Below are 16,770 nucleotides of genomic sequence, written 5' to 3'. Positions count from 1 at the left end.
AAATTAATAAATAAATAAATAAACAGCTGCTTGGAAATACTTGACTTAATAATGCTTGTCTTAGAGTGCACAAAGTAAAATAATACTTGTAGATTGACCAAACTGAAAAAAGTTGTTGAAATTTTTAAGTGAATTACACTTCCTGTAGCTCACTTAAACTAAAGAAAAAATTTCTTTAAAATGATAACTTGTTCGTATGTTTTTTTTTTTTTTCATTTTGTTTCGTGTAAAATAATCAATCAAATCAAATTCTTTATTTCCGATAAAGGACCCACGAGGGGCAATGACAAATATGATATATGAGACATATAATATAATATATCTGAAGACGACGGAAATGACTTTATCCTACCTTTCCTCAATCTCTTCATCAAACAAATATGAATTATTTCAACAATGTGAAACCTATAAAAGGTGGATCCTAATCATATTTATAATCTAAAATTCACTGCTTAATTTAAGAAAAATTCACCTCCAGTATATAGTTAAATCAGTTTTTAATATTTAAATACGATCTTATTTCATGGTCAATGTTGGACATGTATGGTTGATGAATATACATTTTAATGTAGTACATGTATGTGTTATCCAATAAAAAAATCCGCAAGACAGTTAAGGATACAAATTCAGTCATACATTTCATTTTCTTCATCAAATAATTCTACAAAAGTGAATGTAAAGTTTTGGTCAATCGAAATACAATGAAAGAAAACAACGTAATTTATTGTTATCTGTATATACAGTGTGAAATACTAATTTACAAATCAATAACGGTTCATCTATGTATATCAGTAAAATCCACTTTATTGATTGAACTACCCAGATGTTGCCACTATTTCGTCATTCATAAAAATTTCTATCAGCTAACTCCGCCATATTATATTCAAACTGTATAAGTTTTAATGATGGTAAGTAAAATTTTAGAATTGTTTTAGTAAATTGAAGTTTACGATTGAACTTTTAATCATCGACTATGTGAGTATTAGACGGCGAGAGGGGCTTACTTTACTTAAGTTCTTTTCCTATTATAAAAAAATACCAGTTAATACTGTTTAGTCACTTTAGATTGAGTACACAATGAAGGGTTATTGAAATACCCTCCTTTGTAATTGTGACCTTTCGTCCCAATCTTGACGTTTTATTAAGATGACCGTTAGCAATGTCAACAAAATCTATAACGATGTCGAAACGATATGGTGACACAAAAATTATGTGACAATATGAACTAAATCTGAACTAATGTTCGAAATAAAAGTATTCATTTGATTGCAAAACATATATACAAATATATTTTAATATAGTCTAGCTGGCCGAGTGGTCTAGGGCGCTGGACTTTGTGCAGGCGGTATTGCCATAGATGTTACAGCGGTATGAGTTCGAGTCCCATGGAGAGAACGACTAAATATTTGCTCCGCAAATTTAACAGTTCTAACATCATTGGGAAATTTTCAGACCTTCTATGCTTTCACTGTATCACTTGATCCGATGGAGCAGTATAGCGAATAGAGTCATCACATTTTGAGACGTTTGTATAATATTGATTTGTTGTGACATATATCGTTAATTTGATCATCTACCTTACATAACATCACCTAGATGAGCTGTCCCGTACTACCATACATCGTGTACTAAGTTACAGCCCAAGATTTATCCTACTAGAATGATCCGGCTAGCGTAAGCTATATTTTTATAAAGTGGTCTAGGGCGCTAGACTTAGTGCAGGCGGTGTTGCCATAGTTACCACATCGGTACGAGTTCGAGTCCCGCGGAGGGAACGACCAAAAATGGACAGTTCCAACATCGTTGGGAATTTGTCAGACCGTTATATCTATATATTTGTTTCTGATGAGATTTATTTGTGCTTCATGAATATTAGTTCAATTATTACTTAATTAACACTAAACTACAATAACCAGACATGCGGTATTTTTGTAGCAGTATAAAATATCAAACATTTAATTTATTGTACTCCTTATGTTATTGGTTTTACTTCCCTCGGCTGCTCAGACAAATATAAAACATAAAAAAAAATCGTTAAAATAAAACAAAACTAGCAGAAATAAAATCATTCCAAATTCAGGGGTAAATGAACTCTCCATATCACAATTTACAGTAAAGTGAATGTAAAAACTGTTATATTATAGCATAATAAGAAACAAAAACTCAATGGAAAGAGACCTTGCAATGCAAAAAACAAAACAAAAAACTACAACATTATAGAAAACGCATAGAAATCTTTAACTTAGTAACTAATTACTTAGTATGGTAGTTTGGTCCAGATGAACCGGCAAGTTAAGTGTCATTTGCCTCTAAAACAGACTTCCGTTAGTTTCTCATCACGTTTCTAGCATCATAAGGCAGAACAAACCTATGAAGAAAAGTTTAAAATATATTTTAATGATAAAACAAACCATAAAATTGGATCTCTAACACGTTTTCACTTCAAAAATACTTCATTTAAAACATTTGTGTTAAGTCTTTTTCAAAGATTTTGTATGATTGCATGTAAAATGTCATAAGCTGGCTAAAAATCAATTGTTGATAACATTGATAGTAATGACGTTATTTCAGAAGTGACGTGTTCTTCTGATTATTTCAGTATTAGACTTAGTATAACGATGTGACCAGGGCGTCATTAGCGGGCTTTGTTTATGTAGTCATTAAAACCTATAACCGGGGCTTGAATGTGACAAGCCATCGCTCAGACCACAGAAAGCATGACAGTCTCTAGAAAGACCAACAAACCTCATCACCCAGAATTGTACTTTAATAATGACTTCATAGCCCAAGTTAAGCAGCATGAACACTTAGGCCTTACAATACCTGATGATGGTGGGTGGAATAGTCATATTGATTTGATTACAACCAAAGCATACAATCGTTTAAATATATTACGAAAATTTTAAGTAATTTTGAATAGCCAGACCCTTGAAAAAATTATATATAGAAACTGGATGGCAGAAATTATGTGTTCGGTGAGAAAAAGCACAAAATAACACTAATGTACAAGATTTTGAATAATATGACACCGCCTTATCTTCAAACCCTGATTCCTAATAGAGTAAATCAAATCCATAACTACCCAACTCGTAATTCTGACCTAATCCTATCAGTTTATTTGAAGAGCATACCAATATTCTACTTATTTTCTACCTTCCACTATTCGATTATGGAACACATTACCAAATAATATTAAGACCCTCTCCATCAGTAAAAATTTTCAATACTCACCTCGAAAATGAGGTAGTCGAAAAAAACATATTATTTCTATTGCGGATCACCCAAAGCTCAAATCCTACATGCCAAACTTCGTCTTCAGTGTAGCGAGCTAAATAAAGATCTATTCGACAAAGACATTATTCCATCCCCATTATACCAATGCGGCAACATAGAATCTGTGAATCACCTCTTACTCTTTTGTCCATTATATCGATTGCTTAGGGGACAATATATCTCTGCACTTCAACTACCTCATCAACTGACTTCATATATTCTCCTATTTGGATCAGATGAGATGTCTGATGAGACAAATGTTTACCAAGGTTCAAAACTTTTTGATACAGAGCAAACGCTTCAAATTAACAAGCAACCTCTTCGCTTTGCACTTAACTCACCAAATGCACGTTATAAGCACTAAAGCACTACTTCCTTGAGCAAGGCTATATGATATTTTTATTATTATTATTATTCATGATTTCTGGAGACGGATTTACATAAGACTTTAGTCTTGTTTCTGAATCCTTTGATTATTTGATATTGTTCGTTTTATTATATTGTTTTGGTTTGATGTTAAAATATGCAAATTACTTAATAAAATATGTTTAAACTAATCTATAACAGATATCATATTTTAGGGAATGGCTGTGAAATTTTGTCTGTTCATTCTAAATAACCCCAATGCTCGCGGTTCTCGTTTGAACATATTGAGTACGTTTAAGGTTATTTATTCATAGACCCCAAAAAATAATATCTTTCCATAAAACTATGAGCGTAATGAAATTTAAGAGTAAGCGATAATCTTGCTGACTCTAATAATTTTACATGCTTATCTTCATTATTTTATCAAGTTTAAATTATGCAACGAATAACCCGAGTTTGATTACAAATGATAGTAGTTGAAGGGTGAATAACGCAAAATGATATATTTGAAAGTGTTTACAATAAAAATGAGCTTTATATTGATGCCCTTTTAATTGTTGATTTTTGCAACAAGCAAGAACGCATGAAAGCTAAATTAGTTTTCATCACGTGTGTAGGTTCACCAAAAAGAATTAAATTTCAACAAAGATGTATATATCAGAACAATAAAAATGGCGGTCCCATTTCAGAGTTACTCTTTTGTAACAATAAGTGTCATCAAAACACGACAGTATAGTGTCAAAAGTCTGCGTTATGAAATAAGAGAGTATATCATGCTCAAAGATGAACATGCACTTTGTTAAATAACTGAACTATACTTACAGGTATAATGCATTGTCCAAATGTTACCTCTTGGAAATGATGAAACTGCAGACGACAGTTATGTATCATGTTGTCCAGGTCGTGATGAACGATGTACAGCGCTTCCAATGGTCCTGATGATTCTTGGACTAGTTTGTATGGTTGTTGGTTTTGCTGTTCCTCGTGACTACGTATTTGATCCCTCTGCTCCTGCAAGAGAAATGGAGGCAACAGAAAACTTCTACATAAGGCTGGGATACAAACTAGATGTCTGTATAACTTTTGGGATGGGGCTTGTGGCAATCGGTGCAGTCATTACATCGTTTCTGATTTTACAAGACGCTTTCTGTTCAAATGAAGAGAAAGAAGACTACTATTTTGATTACCTAACAATGAATGGATTTAATAACTATGGGTCTACAAATACATGTACCGAATCTCGTGGGCATACACCATATTATGATTCTAGGTAAAGGAATCATTATTTTTGGTATTGTGGATTATAGGAATAATATGAATACGTGCGTATTCAAATATGAAAGAGATTATTATTACACTTTTATATCATTTTTCTAATATTAAATTCCTGTTTTACAACTGAACAGCAAGATTCGTGTAAAAAAAAACATTTAAGAGAGAGACCATATAAAACCCAAACAGTACGTGCATATGCCAGATTTCATTTCCATAAATATTTCATAACTTTTCAAATCACAAACTTGTGATTTCTAAAAATGTGAATGCTGGTTTGGAATTTACTGAAATGTCAAGAGTATAAAATATACATAGAAAGCATAAGAAACATTAAACTAAAGGGAAATAACTCTTTACTGTGTTCATAATTTGTTAGGGAACTTTGGACATATATTCTGAGTTATCCCCATTTGATACAGAAAAATCCCTGTTTATATGGGAACAAAAGAAAGTGATGGGATAAAATTTATTTTGTGCCCCGATATCATATTAATACAAAAAGAAAGAGTATTTGCTGCGTTCAGTATTTCAGAAAACCTGGATACCGATTTATTTCTATTTTCTTATCTAATACATTTCCCCGTACTTTCCCTTTAGCATCCGATGCGTACCAGCAACTGTGATTAATTTATGGTGTAAATACACGATTAGCAGTTCTATAAAAATAGATTTAGTTGTTCAATTGCCTTGAGTTTATTTTTGACATGATTTAACAAGTACAAGTGTAAAGACAACAAAATTAACAAAAGCAATAGTGTTCGCATTAAAACAAATTGCTGTTTGATCCAAGTTATGCAATATGGAAGTTATAGAATCAAGAATATTTGAAAACGAGCATTTGGTGCACCATAAAAATTCATGAAAGAAGACTTTCTTCATCGCTTGCCAATGCTAATTGATTATATCTCCGTTTATAACATTGATATACAGATAGAAATCAACATTGAAAGAATAATTAACTCAGTAGGAGTGAATCACAGGTACCATAAATACACGCAGCAAACAAACCTTGAATAATACAGAATAGCATGAACCACAAACACAGGAGGCAAAAATTATACCCTTATAACAACACAGAAAAACACACGCAGCAAAAACAATCCCCCGAATAACACAGAATGACAAGTAACATAAACATACAGCACACAATGCCCCAAATAACACAGTATGAAATGTACCACAAATACATGCAGCAAAAAAAAATACCCTCTAAAAACACAGAATGACATGTATCATACAAACATGCAGCAATTAAATCCCCAAATAACACAATACATGTACCAAAAACCACCGAATAACACAGGATGACATGTACCAAAAACCACCGAATAACACAGAATGACATGTACCAAAAACCATCGAATAACACAGAATGACATGTACCAAAAACCACCGAATAACACAATATGACATGTACCAAAAACCACCGAATAACACAATATGACATCTTAAATAAGCAGCAAAAATCCACTCGAAAGACACAGAACAACATGCAACACAAACAAAACAGTATCTCATTAAATCAATAGTATCGAGAATGTACCAAGATCTATACTCACTGGTTTCCAATATACATGCACCGTAAATGAAAGGGAATTACACATACAATCTTCAATTATATATAAATACCGAAAAAAATAAGGGAACTGAAACCTAAACACTTCGAAATCAACATGAACCATTTAAAAATTAGAATGGAGAAAACTTGAAGAACCTGAACTTATCATACAATTTAGAATAATCAAAGAAAAATTCATAAACGATATCGCGGTAATGTACTTTATATATATATTTGCATCGCGTATAGCATGTTAGGGAAACCTATAATTTTTTTTTATGAATGGGATCGGTAAGGTCGTGATCTCAAAATGAAACAATATGATTCTAATGAATAATAATTCATTAGATATGCACTTTATTGACTACATCTATAATTGCATGACCGTAAATGAAATAATAAATCTTATGAACGACAAACGGGGTACCGTGGTCCTTAACTAAAACAATAGTATTTCATTTGTAAAGTACGCAACTCAATGCTTGTCACCTAATTACTGCACTGCAATATGTCTCATTAATTACCGAAGTACATTCATGAATGTACCCTGGCACCAATCGATGAGTTCTGATTATTCTGATAACTATGTATAAAAGAAAACATATATTTATATCTCTATTTACGAACGTTCGGATTACTTATTATCCTCAAACGTCTGAAAGGGTCATCTGAAAATTGCTTTTTTCACACCTGTTGCATGTAAAAATACAAAATGTCTTGTCTTAAGTACCTTGTTTTGCGTGATAAAAAATCAATTATGGGCCACAGTGATTGTGAGAGGGTTTACCATTGCAATTTAATGACTCAGTTAAACAATATACGGTGCATAGTTGACAGTGATTCACAGTGTTGTGTAAGGAGTACAACTACCCGGGTAACACTAACTGTCTTCAAAAGTTGTTGCTAACAATGAAATGAACAATGTAATAGTCTAGCAGCAAAGTTTCAAGATAGGTAGCTATATGATATATGTCATTGGCAGCCAAGTTAGACAACACATCAATTAAACAAATTAAATCGAGAATTTAAAGAGACAAACCAAAGAATTAGAAACAGAAACAAAACGCGCCATACTTTGATCACTAAATATTCCTTAGAGATTGATTTACAATTTCAAGATATAAATCAAAATGTAATAAAATTCTATCGTCTTTATTGTCTTTAAGCTGCACATCAAACGCATCCGGTTTTCAAATAATTAAAGCCAAATTACCAGTTGCAAACGGTTTGGAAGATCAAAAGAGTGCATAAAGCTTTTTTGGTCTTTTATGATGAAGATTTTGTAACATTGGGGCAAGGTTTCGTCACAACCTTTATGTAGGTTATCAGATGAAAGAATTTCTGTAAGTCAAACGTAACGTTCAACTTTATACTGTTCTCTTATAATATACAATGTTATATCAACTATACTAAGTCATAATGTCGGTTGTGATATTGACTTTAAACTTCAAATCATGTAATCGTCTTTTAATGCAGAAACAAAAGTTTTCAATGTGCCTATAATTTGGCACATTACTCACCAATGATGTAAAAATAACTCAGAACCTAGGGATATGAACTTTATCTCTTTTTTTTGTGTGTACGAAAAGAAGGATTCATATAATGGACATTGGTCTGGTATTTTAAAGAAAATTGTATTTCGATTTGAAGTAAGAGATTAATCGTTATATCATCATTACCGCCTGTATCAGTTTCAAGAGTGTTGACTTTTATTTTAAAAGTTAATCTTAGGCCTGTGAAATCCATTTTGACCTGTTAAAGGAAATAAACAGAAAATATTGACAACCTAAAGAACTTTCAATGGCCAAATTTAATCTTCTGATCTGGAGATATATTTGACAATGGCAAATATTTGTTGACCATTGTCGATTCATAACTTAAGATTCCGAATACCTAACAATAGTGTATCGCCGACAACACACGTTCTTGCTGATCTTTGTATAGATCATTATAACCTGGTATTTGAATACATAGAAAAGGTTGTAAAATATTGTAACCTGTCTCAAGGCCCGGTTTTTGTTCGAACAGAGATTGAATAGCATTTCAATATACTTAAATTGTGACGGCTTATTTTGAGTATTTACTTATTGTTTTGAGTCAATATATCTGGTTTTCGCGTCGGGTCATCACGAGAACGTTCGACCCCCAAAATTATAATACTTAAGAATTAGTTTGGACCTTTTTACAAATAATCTTCTTATCTCAGACTTCCCTGTCCACGACTGAAAAGATAAAAATATGTCACGTATCATTAGCTTTAATGTATCTATTTACAGTTTGTGTTGATATTCTAAAGCCTTCATCCCAGCACATCAAATCTACTTGAATACATACATACACCTATTTTGTCAAACTGAATAGGATTGCATGAATTAAGGTACTAAAGTATACATTAAGATGTATCATTTATATGTATCATCCTTAAACGTAAACATTTGTAAATATGTTCAATCGTTTAGGATTCATTATCATTTCACTTTTTGCAGTAACAGGTAAATGTATTTTTATAGAAAATAAGTAAACTTGTATCTTTTACACTAGTAAAATCATATTGACTTGTGAGTAGCCATAATAGCAAAATATTCTTCAGAATTTAACGGACAAATTATTATAGTTCGTACTTAAATCGAAAACACTCGTTTAGAAAGGTTAATTCGTCGACTGCATGACCATTTTTACTTTCTGAAACACTTTAATTTCTAAAATTACAGTTTTATATGATACCTTTTTAACAACATTATGTAATATCTTCAAGATTTGTTTTAAACATTGCCTTCCTAATTTTGTTTATTATGTAACACTATTATATTAGCATCCTTGAGATCTGAAGACTCTGTAACACTATTTCCTGTAATATAAAAAAAGCTAAGATAAATAATTGCACGTGCCTTGCAATATTATCGTACTTATGATGATTTTGTACCCAGACAGTACATGTCCATTTGGTTCGTTCGGTACAAGATGTCAGTTCCAGTGCCATTGTAAAGATCCTATAGACTGTCCTTCTGTATTTGGATATTGTATATCTGGCTGTGTTAACCCATGGTCCGGTAACAACTGTCAGCAGGGTAAATAGTTAAATAATGGAATGTACTTTTTTTTCTAAATTAATACATTATGCACAAAGCGTATAGTTAATAGCAAAGGGAATGGATTTTAGTTTTATGGAAAACAATTTGGTTTGACTTCATTTCTGTTATCGTCTATCTTACTTTCTTCATTTACATGTTCCGTTTGTCCTAATATATAACTCGTACCTAAATATGAGAAAAGTAAATGCCTTCTTACGAATGAGACAATTCTCGTTTTTCTATTTCCTAATAGTTGGCCTTCGTTTGCAACTAAAACCCATATACACCTGTATCTTTACAGAAAATGTATCACTCAATGCATCAACACATCATAAGAATGGGACAGGGTCCACACTATCATCTCTTGGTGTAGATGGCAATGTTAGCAGCTGTTCTGTAACGGCCAATGGCGTCAACGGCTGGTGGATGGCTAAACTACAGGATCATAGAGTCATTAACAAAATGTACCTGGTTACAGGTAAGCTTACAATATGCAAGGCAACATTCTTAAGGTAGTTATCATCATTTACTAGTAATAAGGTGGCTTTCTTGATATTTTTCTTTGACTCACCGGTTATATCGTAGGTACAGTTTGTTTCTCTATATATTATGCCATTACATTTATGCATCATTTTATTTTCAGCAAAGAATGTACCACTGCAAGGCTGGCAGGTTATGGTCGGTAATGATAGTAATCTATTCACCATGCAGAGATGTAATGAAATACAGACATCCGACTCGTCAGCTCCGATTTTTTGTGACCGACCGATAAAAGGGAGTTACCTTGCCATTATGAATAGACTCGGTCCAGTTGTTGTCTGTGAATTATCTGTATATGGTAGGTAAATGCTTACCACCGAAAAATACTCTGAACTTAGTGGGAAGCAAGAATAAGTCATTGTTATAGAGTAATTGGGTTTCAGACAGTACCAAAGGATCAATATATCTTGATCAAAGCGACGTTACTATTTAGGTCAAATGCATAAAAGATCAAATATAAGAAAAGTCCTCACTTTTCGCAATCAAATACAATGTCACCTCATTCTTTTTTTTTCTTTTCTTTTCTTTTTTTTTAAAGTATGTTTCGATAACATAAAAGCATATACTTCAAAAGCCACACTGAGATGGTGTTGTTTCTAATGGAAAATACGATCGTCAGTTTTTCGAAGTCTTAAAACATTGTCCCAGTAGCTAAAAGCAACGTTTCCCCAGTGTATGCGACGCTGATAATCCTGATGTTCTGTTACGCTGCGAGCGTAAAATCATGACATTTCATGGGAAAATCTGCAATACAGAGTGTAAAGGCAAGAAAGCATACAGTATAATCATCAAGAACTTGGTTGGTCGTCAGCACTGACTATTCTGTCCCATGACCATTAAGCAAGATTGCGACGGATTTCCCAAACTTAACTTAATTGGTGGTCAGAAATGTGGTTCATGATTTTTTGTTTTTGTTTTTTTTGATTTTTTTTTTTTGTGTGTAACGAGAAATAAATGGCGTTGTTTGTCTTTTATAAGTTTGTAGTAAATACAGCTTCGGGTCAGAATGTGAAAGGGAATGTGCATGTATGGATCCAACGGAGGAGTGTAATGTACAGACTGGTTCCTGTTCTTCTGGTTGTAGGTCTGGAAAACTTGGACTTGACTGCCAAAAAGGTCAGTTTTCGGAACGTTAGTCTTAGATTTTTTTAATTTATATAAACATGTACACATTGAATATAATATATTCATATGTACCATTATCAAATATGTTCAGTAAGGTGTTAATCTTTGTACTGTGCTTAGTGTTAGTTTTGTACAACTTTTTGGGAGGAACATTAAGAGTCAGGTGTGTTGTTCTGAAGGCTAGACGGCGCCCTCTTGCATTCCTAGGAAAACACCGCTGCGTCTCAAGGGGCTTTTGGCCATTTAACACCCACCAGATATGTATTTTACTATTACTTTCCAATTTTATTACTGTATTCTTTCGGGAAATACCGGTGTGTGTTTTCCAACGTCTTCAAATAGATAATAAACGATAACTTTTGAGACAAAAAAAAAACATTAAGTTAGTATACATAGCTTCGTTCCTCATAGGAAATATTGAAATATATACATATTATATGGTTTCAATTTTTACAGAATGTGTAGGATCCTACGGAGCTGGGTGTTCAAATACATGTGGTCATTGTTACAATGGAACGACCTGTAATGCTATGACTGGTAGATGCCCAGATACCGGTAAATGTGAACCAGGATGGCAAGGCAGTTACTGTCAAAATAGTGAGTAAAGGCAAAAAATATCAAGTATACAAGCTTATAGACACACAATCATCAATCTGAAATATCATAATTGGGACCATAAGCCGAACTCCTTTTACAACGCCAGAGATTAGAACTCCTTGTTTTTCCCGATAATCAAACGTAAGGATGGTACTAAATAAGAGAATGCACAATCTCTAGCATCGATAGTGTAGAGCTGAATGTGGGTTCAGTTGTTGTTGTCAGGTCTTCCATGTATAAAATAACAATTTTCTTTTCAACAGAATGCCAGTCTGGTTTTTATGGTTTCAACTGTAATAACCGATGTGGACATTGTATGGGAAGCGGTCCATGTAACCATGTTGATGGTACTTGTTTGAATGAATGCCAGAGTGGATGGAGTGGCGCCACATGTAAACAAGGTAGACTAGTTTCTGTAGTATCTTAGATAGAATCATATGTTTCTCATGTGAATATAAAGTATTTCGTAGTCACGTTTTTCCTATACTTTACATCGTATACTAATAATATTGGTCTTTAATATACGTGTATGACCAATCTGTTCGAGTGGTCTTGATTGTTATAAAGAGATGATGGATAAGCACTACTGTTGTTCAGCTTTATAATCATATACTTAATAGTACTAAAGCGTAGGTTGTTGGCATTATCTTGTAAATACATGTAACTATATCATTATGTTTCTACTTCAGCTATCTACTCGCAGCAATTTTAGAATTAGCGAATGCCTCAATAACTTATACTTCATTTTTTAGAGTGCAATTCTACTCACTACGGAAGAAACTGCTCTCAACGTTGCGGTGACTGCTTTGACGGGTCATGTGATAAAATGACTGGTGTATGTACATCGGGATGTAAACCAGGTCGACAAGGAGACAGGTGTGACAAAGGTATACACAGAGGGACACATCCTTTTGATGTTCAAAGTATTTATATTAAAGTAGAAAAATATTTCTGGTCACATTAATAGGTGTCAAACCCTTAATAGGATACATACTTGTATGTACTGCATATATTTAAAAATGGACACGTACACTACGAGAATATCCTGAAATAGATATGTTTTGTTAATTTGTAAATGGAAAGTAAATTCTGAGAGTGAATTGAATTTACCAGAGAGAATACAAATACAATAGGTCAAATCTTATCTTAAATAATAAAAGCGGAATTCAGGGTAAACGATGTCAAACAACATACTTTAAAACACACAAAATCTAAACGTAAATAAGTAAACCGGACTCAATAAAAATTTTCAAGCGTTCTCCAAGTGCATCGGAGGGAAAAGTGTGTTCTGTTCTCTAGAAATATATGTATAGTTTAATTCGAAGGAAGAAATGAATGATTCATTTTAATGTATAACAAGAGTAATCAAGGGAACCAAGGCTATAGGGGTAATCAAAAGAATGTAATCCAGGCACAAAGACCAGACATGGAAAACAGACATACACAACAAATAACATAAAGTAACTAAAATCATACATACAAAGTAACAAAAGCAAATGAGCAACTCGGACTGCACTAAAAACTGGGAGCATGGACCAGGTGCACCGTCAAACATCACATAATAAAAATTACATACATATAACTCATTTGATACACTTGTATTTGCTAATGTTGTCATTTGTACATATAAGGTACCAGTATCATATTGCATATCCCTGAGCAGGTGTACGTCAAAACATGGATGCTATAAAAATATAGTGCATTTTCTTTTTGCCTCTCTACAAACTAATATTTTGTCAAAAGATATGAACAATGACTTATAAAATAGAGCAAACATCACACTGTAAGATGAAGAACTTTTTTAAAAGAAAATCTAACATAATATCATAAAAATGTTCCACTGAAAAGGTTGGTTTGGTGAGTGCAAAACGAAAGTGAAAGTAGGGAAAATGGCTATTTATAGTTCGAGACTACTTTTCTGTCCGATCTTCGTGGACTCACCCTATTTTCTTTGCGGGAAATTATTTTTTCACATGTCCTTAGAAATGCTACATAAGTGAAAGTTTTATTGAATCAATTTACATATTTTTTTAAAAATCCTAAAAATATGCACTTCACTATAGAAGTCTATGGGAAAATTAATACGATACTGAGACCATAACATTGAAAGTTAAATCTGATTAAAATATTGACGAATTGTTAAATATTTTGTTGGAAATAATCGTGGGTGGGCATAAAAATATTACTACTACCCGGTACATTATCTATGCATTGCTGAAATGTATTTATATTTAGATAGTAAATATACTTTAACCAAGATTACGGTGAAGTATGTTCCTGAATTGACTCGTACATATCTAGTACTTTAATTAAGTATATTATTCATTCTAGTATTGGGAAAACTTTGACTTACCTCTCTTTGGTCGATAAAATAAATTAGAGCACCATTTCAATGGCGCTACGTCACGTTACGAAAAAACACATGATCTTCTATGTAGTAAAACTTGCAAAATAACGGTGAATAAAAGAACTTAGGCAGGGACCTTTTTCTTCTAGTGTCTGTGTGTGTGTGTGTGTTTTTTTTGGTTTGTTTTTGTTAGAAAATTGTTGTGGCGCATGGACCGGAGAAAATTGTACTCAAAAATCTAAATCATATGGGCTTGATTCCGCTATGAAATATCCATCCCGTTTTGTATATAAACACATACACTAATCGAGCTACATATTTGATAGTGGAAGCAAGCCCCTGTGGTATAAGTAGAAATATTGAATATTAATTTTTTGGTCTGTTCATGAAGGAAAAAATGTCTTAAATTTGAAATACTACTTTAAAAAAAAAAATCCCAGCCATCGGTAATAAATGGTTGATTCCATAAAGGTAATGAAAGGGTAAACAATGGACCCAAGATTCTGGCGGAAAGTATATGGTAAACTTTGAAACTTTCATGCAGACGATTTGCTGTAAATGTATGTTGGTTAAAACTGGGCAGTAAGTATTGATAAAAACCATCATAATTATAACTACAGAAATCGTACGGATGTAATCATGAACTCATGGGTTGTTATGCACGACGAGAACCAATTTGTTCACTGTGTCATCGTTTCACTTTTCCTCTTTGGTCAACCTCAGGTGTGACATTTTTTTAGATGCTCGGCGGTTGTTTCTAGAAATCAGGGGACACTTTTCCTACGGATGCACCTCTTGTCGAAGTTTTTAGTGAAGTCCGGGTAGCTCATTTTCTTTCATTTCTTTGTACGTGTTATTTTGGGATTTTTTATGTCCTTGTTGTGTGTATTTATTTTCATTGTCTAGTCTTTATCTATGGAATATATTCTTTCGATTTTCGCTCAAATCCTGATTCCATTGATTACTCTTCGGAAATGTGTTTATAACCATTTTTTTTCTTGTCATTTTCAGTCTGTCAATATGGTCGTTGGGGACTTCGTTGTGATGAATATTGTGGACACTGTCAAAATTCCACATGTGAACCTGCAAGTGGAGAATGTAATGAGAGATGTGAACCAGGTTGGTTTGGAACCAAATGTACTGACGGTAAGACCTGTTATATCATTCAAGTCTATTCTTTCACAGGTTATAAACGACACTGCCGGTAAAGCAAGCTCTCGTTCTCAGTAAATGTGGTCCAGTTTTGGGGAAAACACCGATGCACATAAGATCTTAAGAATTCTATGATCGCTTTCTTTCGCAAAATGTGCCTAGTTTCTGTCTGTGTTTATGGATTTCTTCTCTTATTTACGTGATTGTCAATCTCGGTTTCCCCTGGATTCACTTTGAATGTGACAGCATTTGGTAATTAAAATCATGCAATTTTACAGAAACTTTATAATTTCAAGCACCAATTACAAAATTTGTTCAAATGTTAAGACCTTACTAAGCAGCTAATACAGGCAGTTATTTTACTTGACGGTATTACCCACAAGAATCAAGTAAAACTTTTTTAACGCTAGTGTGTAGTTTGCAGCTCTTTACCAGAAATTGTGCATTTTTAACTTGACTGATAAAATATAATTACCTTCGAAAGCATGTCCTGTTGGTTTGTATGGTGATGATTGTTCGGAGACCTGTGGTAATTGTAAGTCTGATACAGAATGTGATTCAACGACTGGTGTGTGTCCTGACGGTTGTCAAACAGGGTATGTGGGTACCCACTGTACATTAAACGAACAAACAGGTGGGTTAGGTGTTGAAAACAGGTAACTTGGGCTGGAAAGTCCTAAACTAAACAGTTAAAGCAACCACGTATTTGCCATTCATACATGATCCAACAGGCAATCTTTTTCTTTACATCAATTTAAATCATACAGTCTAAACGTCGAATTATATTGAATTATACTTTGTCATGCAACTTATCTTTGTGGAGAGATAAAATACAATACCAGACGTATGATAATGGTACAATCCTCTCTTTTAACAGACATACCTTGAAAAAAAAAACGGGTACCTTAATGATGGTTTTCTTGTTTCAAGCTTACATAATGGAGTTGTTCAATTATTAAAGTTTGTTTTACTATTATACTTCAGAGCCAGTTTTTACTGAAGAGACAAGCAAAACTTTAGAGGTGTTTCTTGGTATTAGTGTTACCATAGTGATTTCAGTTATGGTGTGTTTAATTATTTGTCTAGTGGCTAATTGGAGGAGAGAAGATATATCAAAATATGACAGGAAAGTGAAAAAATATGATAAAGATATCAATATGGAAGAGGTTCAACATTTACAATGTAATGGGGATGTCACATCATCATGTTGAACCGAGAAAGAAATAACAAGGTTTAAATGATGCAATTGACTACATTTAACTTAAACTGATTATCATAATAAAATATTTCACATATAAATATTTGCCTGCTAATTTACACAATACTTGTTTAGCATTTAACATTTTTAATGAGGTGCCATTGCATTTGTTTTGAGAAAATGAAAAGGGCTGCAAATATATCTTTGATTATATAACGACTGGTCAGTAGATGCATTGATTTGGAATGATATATGTAGGTGATTTTCT

At 33.1% G+C, this 16,770-nt stretch overlaps 1 protein-coding gene and 1 long non-coding RNA gene across 2 annotated transcripts; both read left to right on the top strand.

Moving 5' to 3' along the window:
• Nucleotides 1–812: 812 nt before the first annotated feature.
• Nucleotides 813–5,596, top strand: LOC148630109 (uncharacterized). The gene is made up of 2 exons (XR_015918454.1): nt 813–908; nt 4,464–5,596. It is a non-coding gene; the product is annotated as an uncharacterized LOC148630109 (long non-coding RNA).
• Nucleotides 5,597–8,891: 3,295 nt separating this feature from the next.
• LOC148630108 (uncharacterized) lies at nt 8,892–16,580 on the top strand. The gene is made up of 11 exons (XM_088560958.1): nt 8,892–8,964; nt 9,400–9,540; nt 9,845–10,021; nt 10,187–10,381; nt 11,062–11,199; nt 11,665–11,805; nt 12,069–12,206; nt 12,558–12,692; nt 15,164–15,298; nt 15,789–15,938; nt 16,289–16,580. The coding sequence occupies exons 1-11, from the start codon at nt 8,916–8,918 to the stop codon at nt 16,513–16,515; spliced, it is 1,626 nt and encodes a 541-aa protein (XP_088417084.1). The 5' UTR covers nt 8,892–8,915; the 3' UTR covers nt 16,516–16,580.
• The last annotated feature ends 190 nt before the right edge of the window (nt 16,581–16,770 follow it).

Source organism: Perna viridis, chromosome 1 (genome assembly GCF_037379345.1).
Source record: "Perna viridis isolate PV_CMFRI_1.1 ecotype Kerala chromosome 1, ASM3737934v1, whole genome shotgun sequence".
NCBI lineage: Eukaryota > Metazoa > Mollusca > Bivalvia > Mytilida > Mytilidae > Perna > Perna viridis.
This window is presented reverse-complemented; position numbering and strand designations above follow the sequence as displayed.

Bases quoted from the DNA above. Each gene is read 5' to 3' on its own strand.
- LOC148630108 (XM_088560958.1), top strand. From the start codon at position 8,916: ATGTTCAATCGTTTAGGATTCATTATCATTTCACTTTTTGCAGTAACA. The intron at 12,207-12,557 runs GTAGACTAGTTT...TTCATTTTTTAG, and splicing joins TGGCGCCACATGTAAACAAG to AGTGCAATTCTACTCACTAC. The intron at 12,693-15,163 runs GTATACACAGAG...TGTCATTTTCAG, and splicing joins AGGAGACAGGTGTGACAAAG to TCTGTCAATATGGTCGTTGG.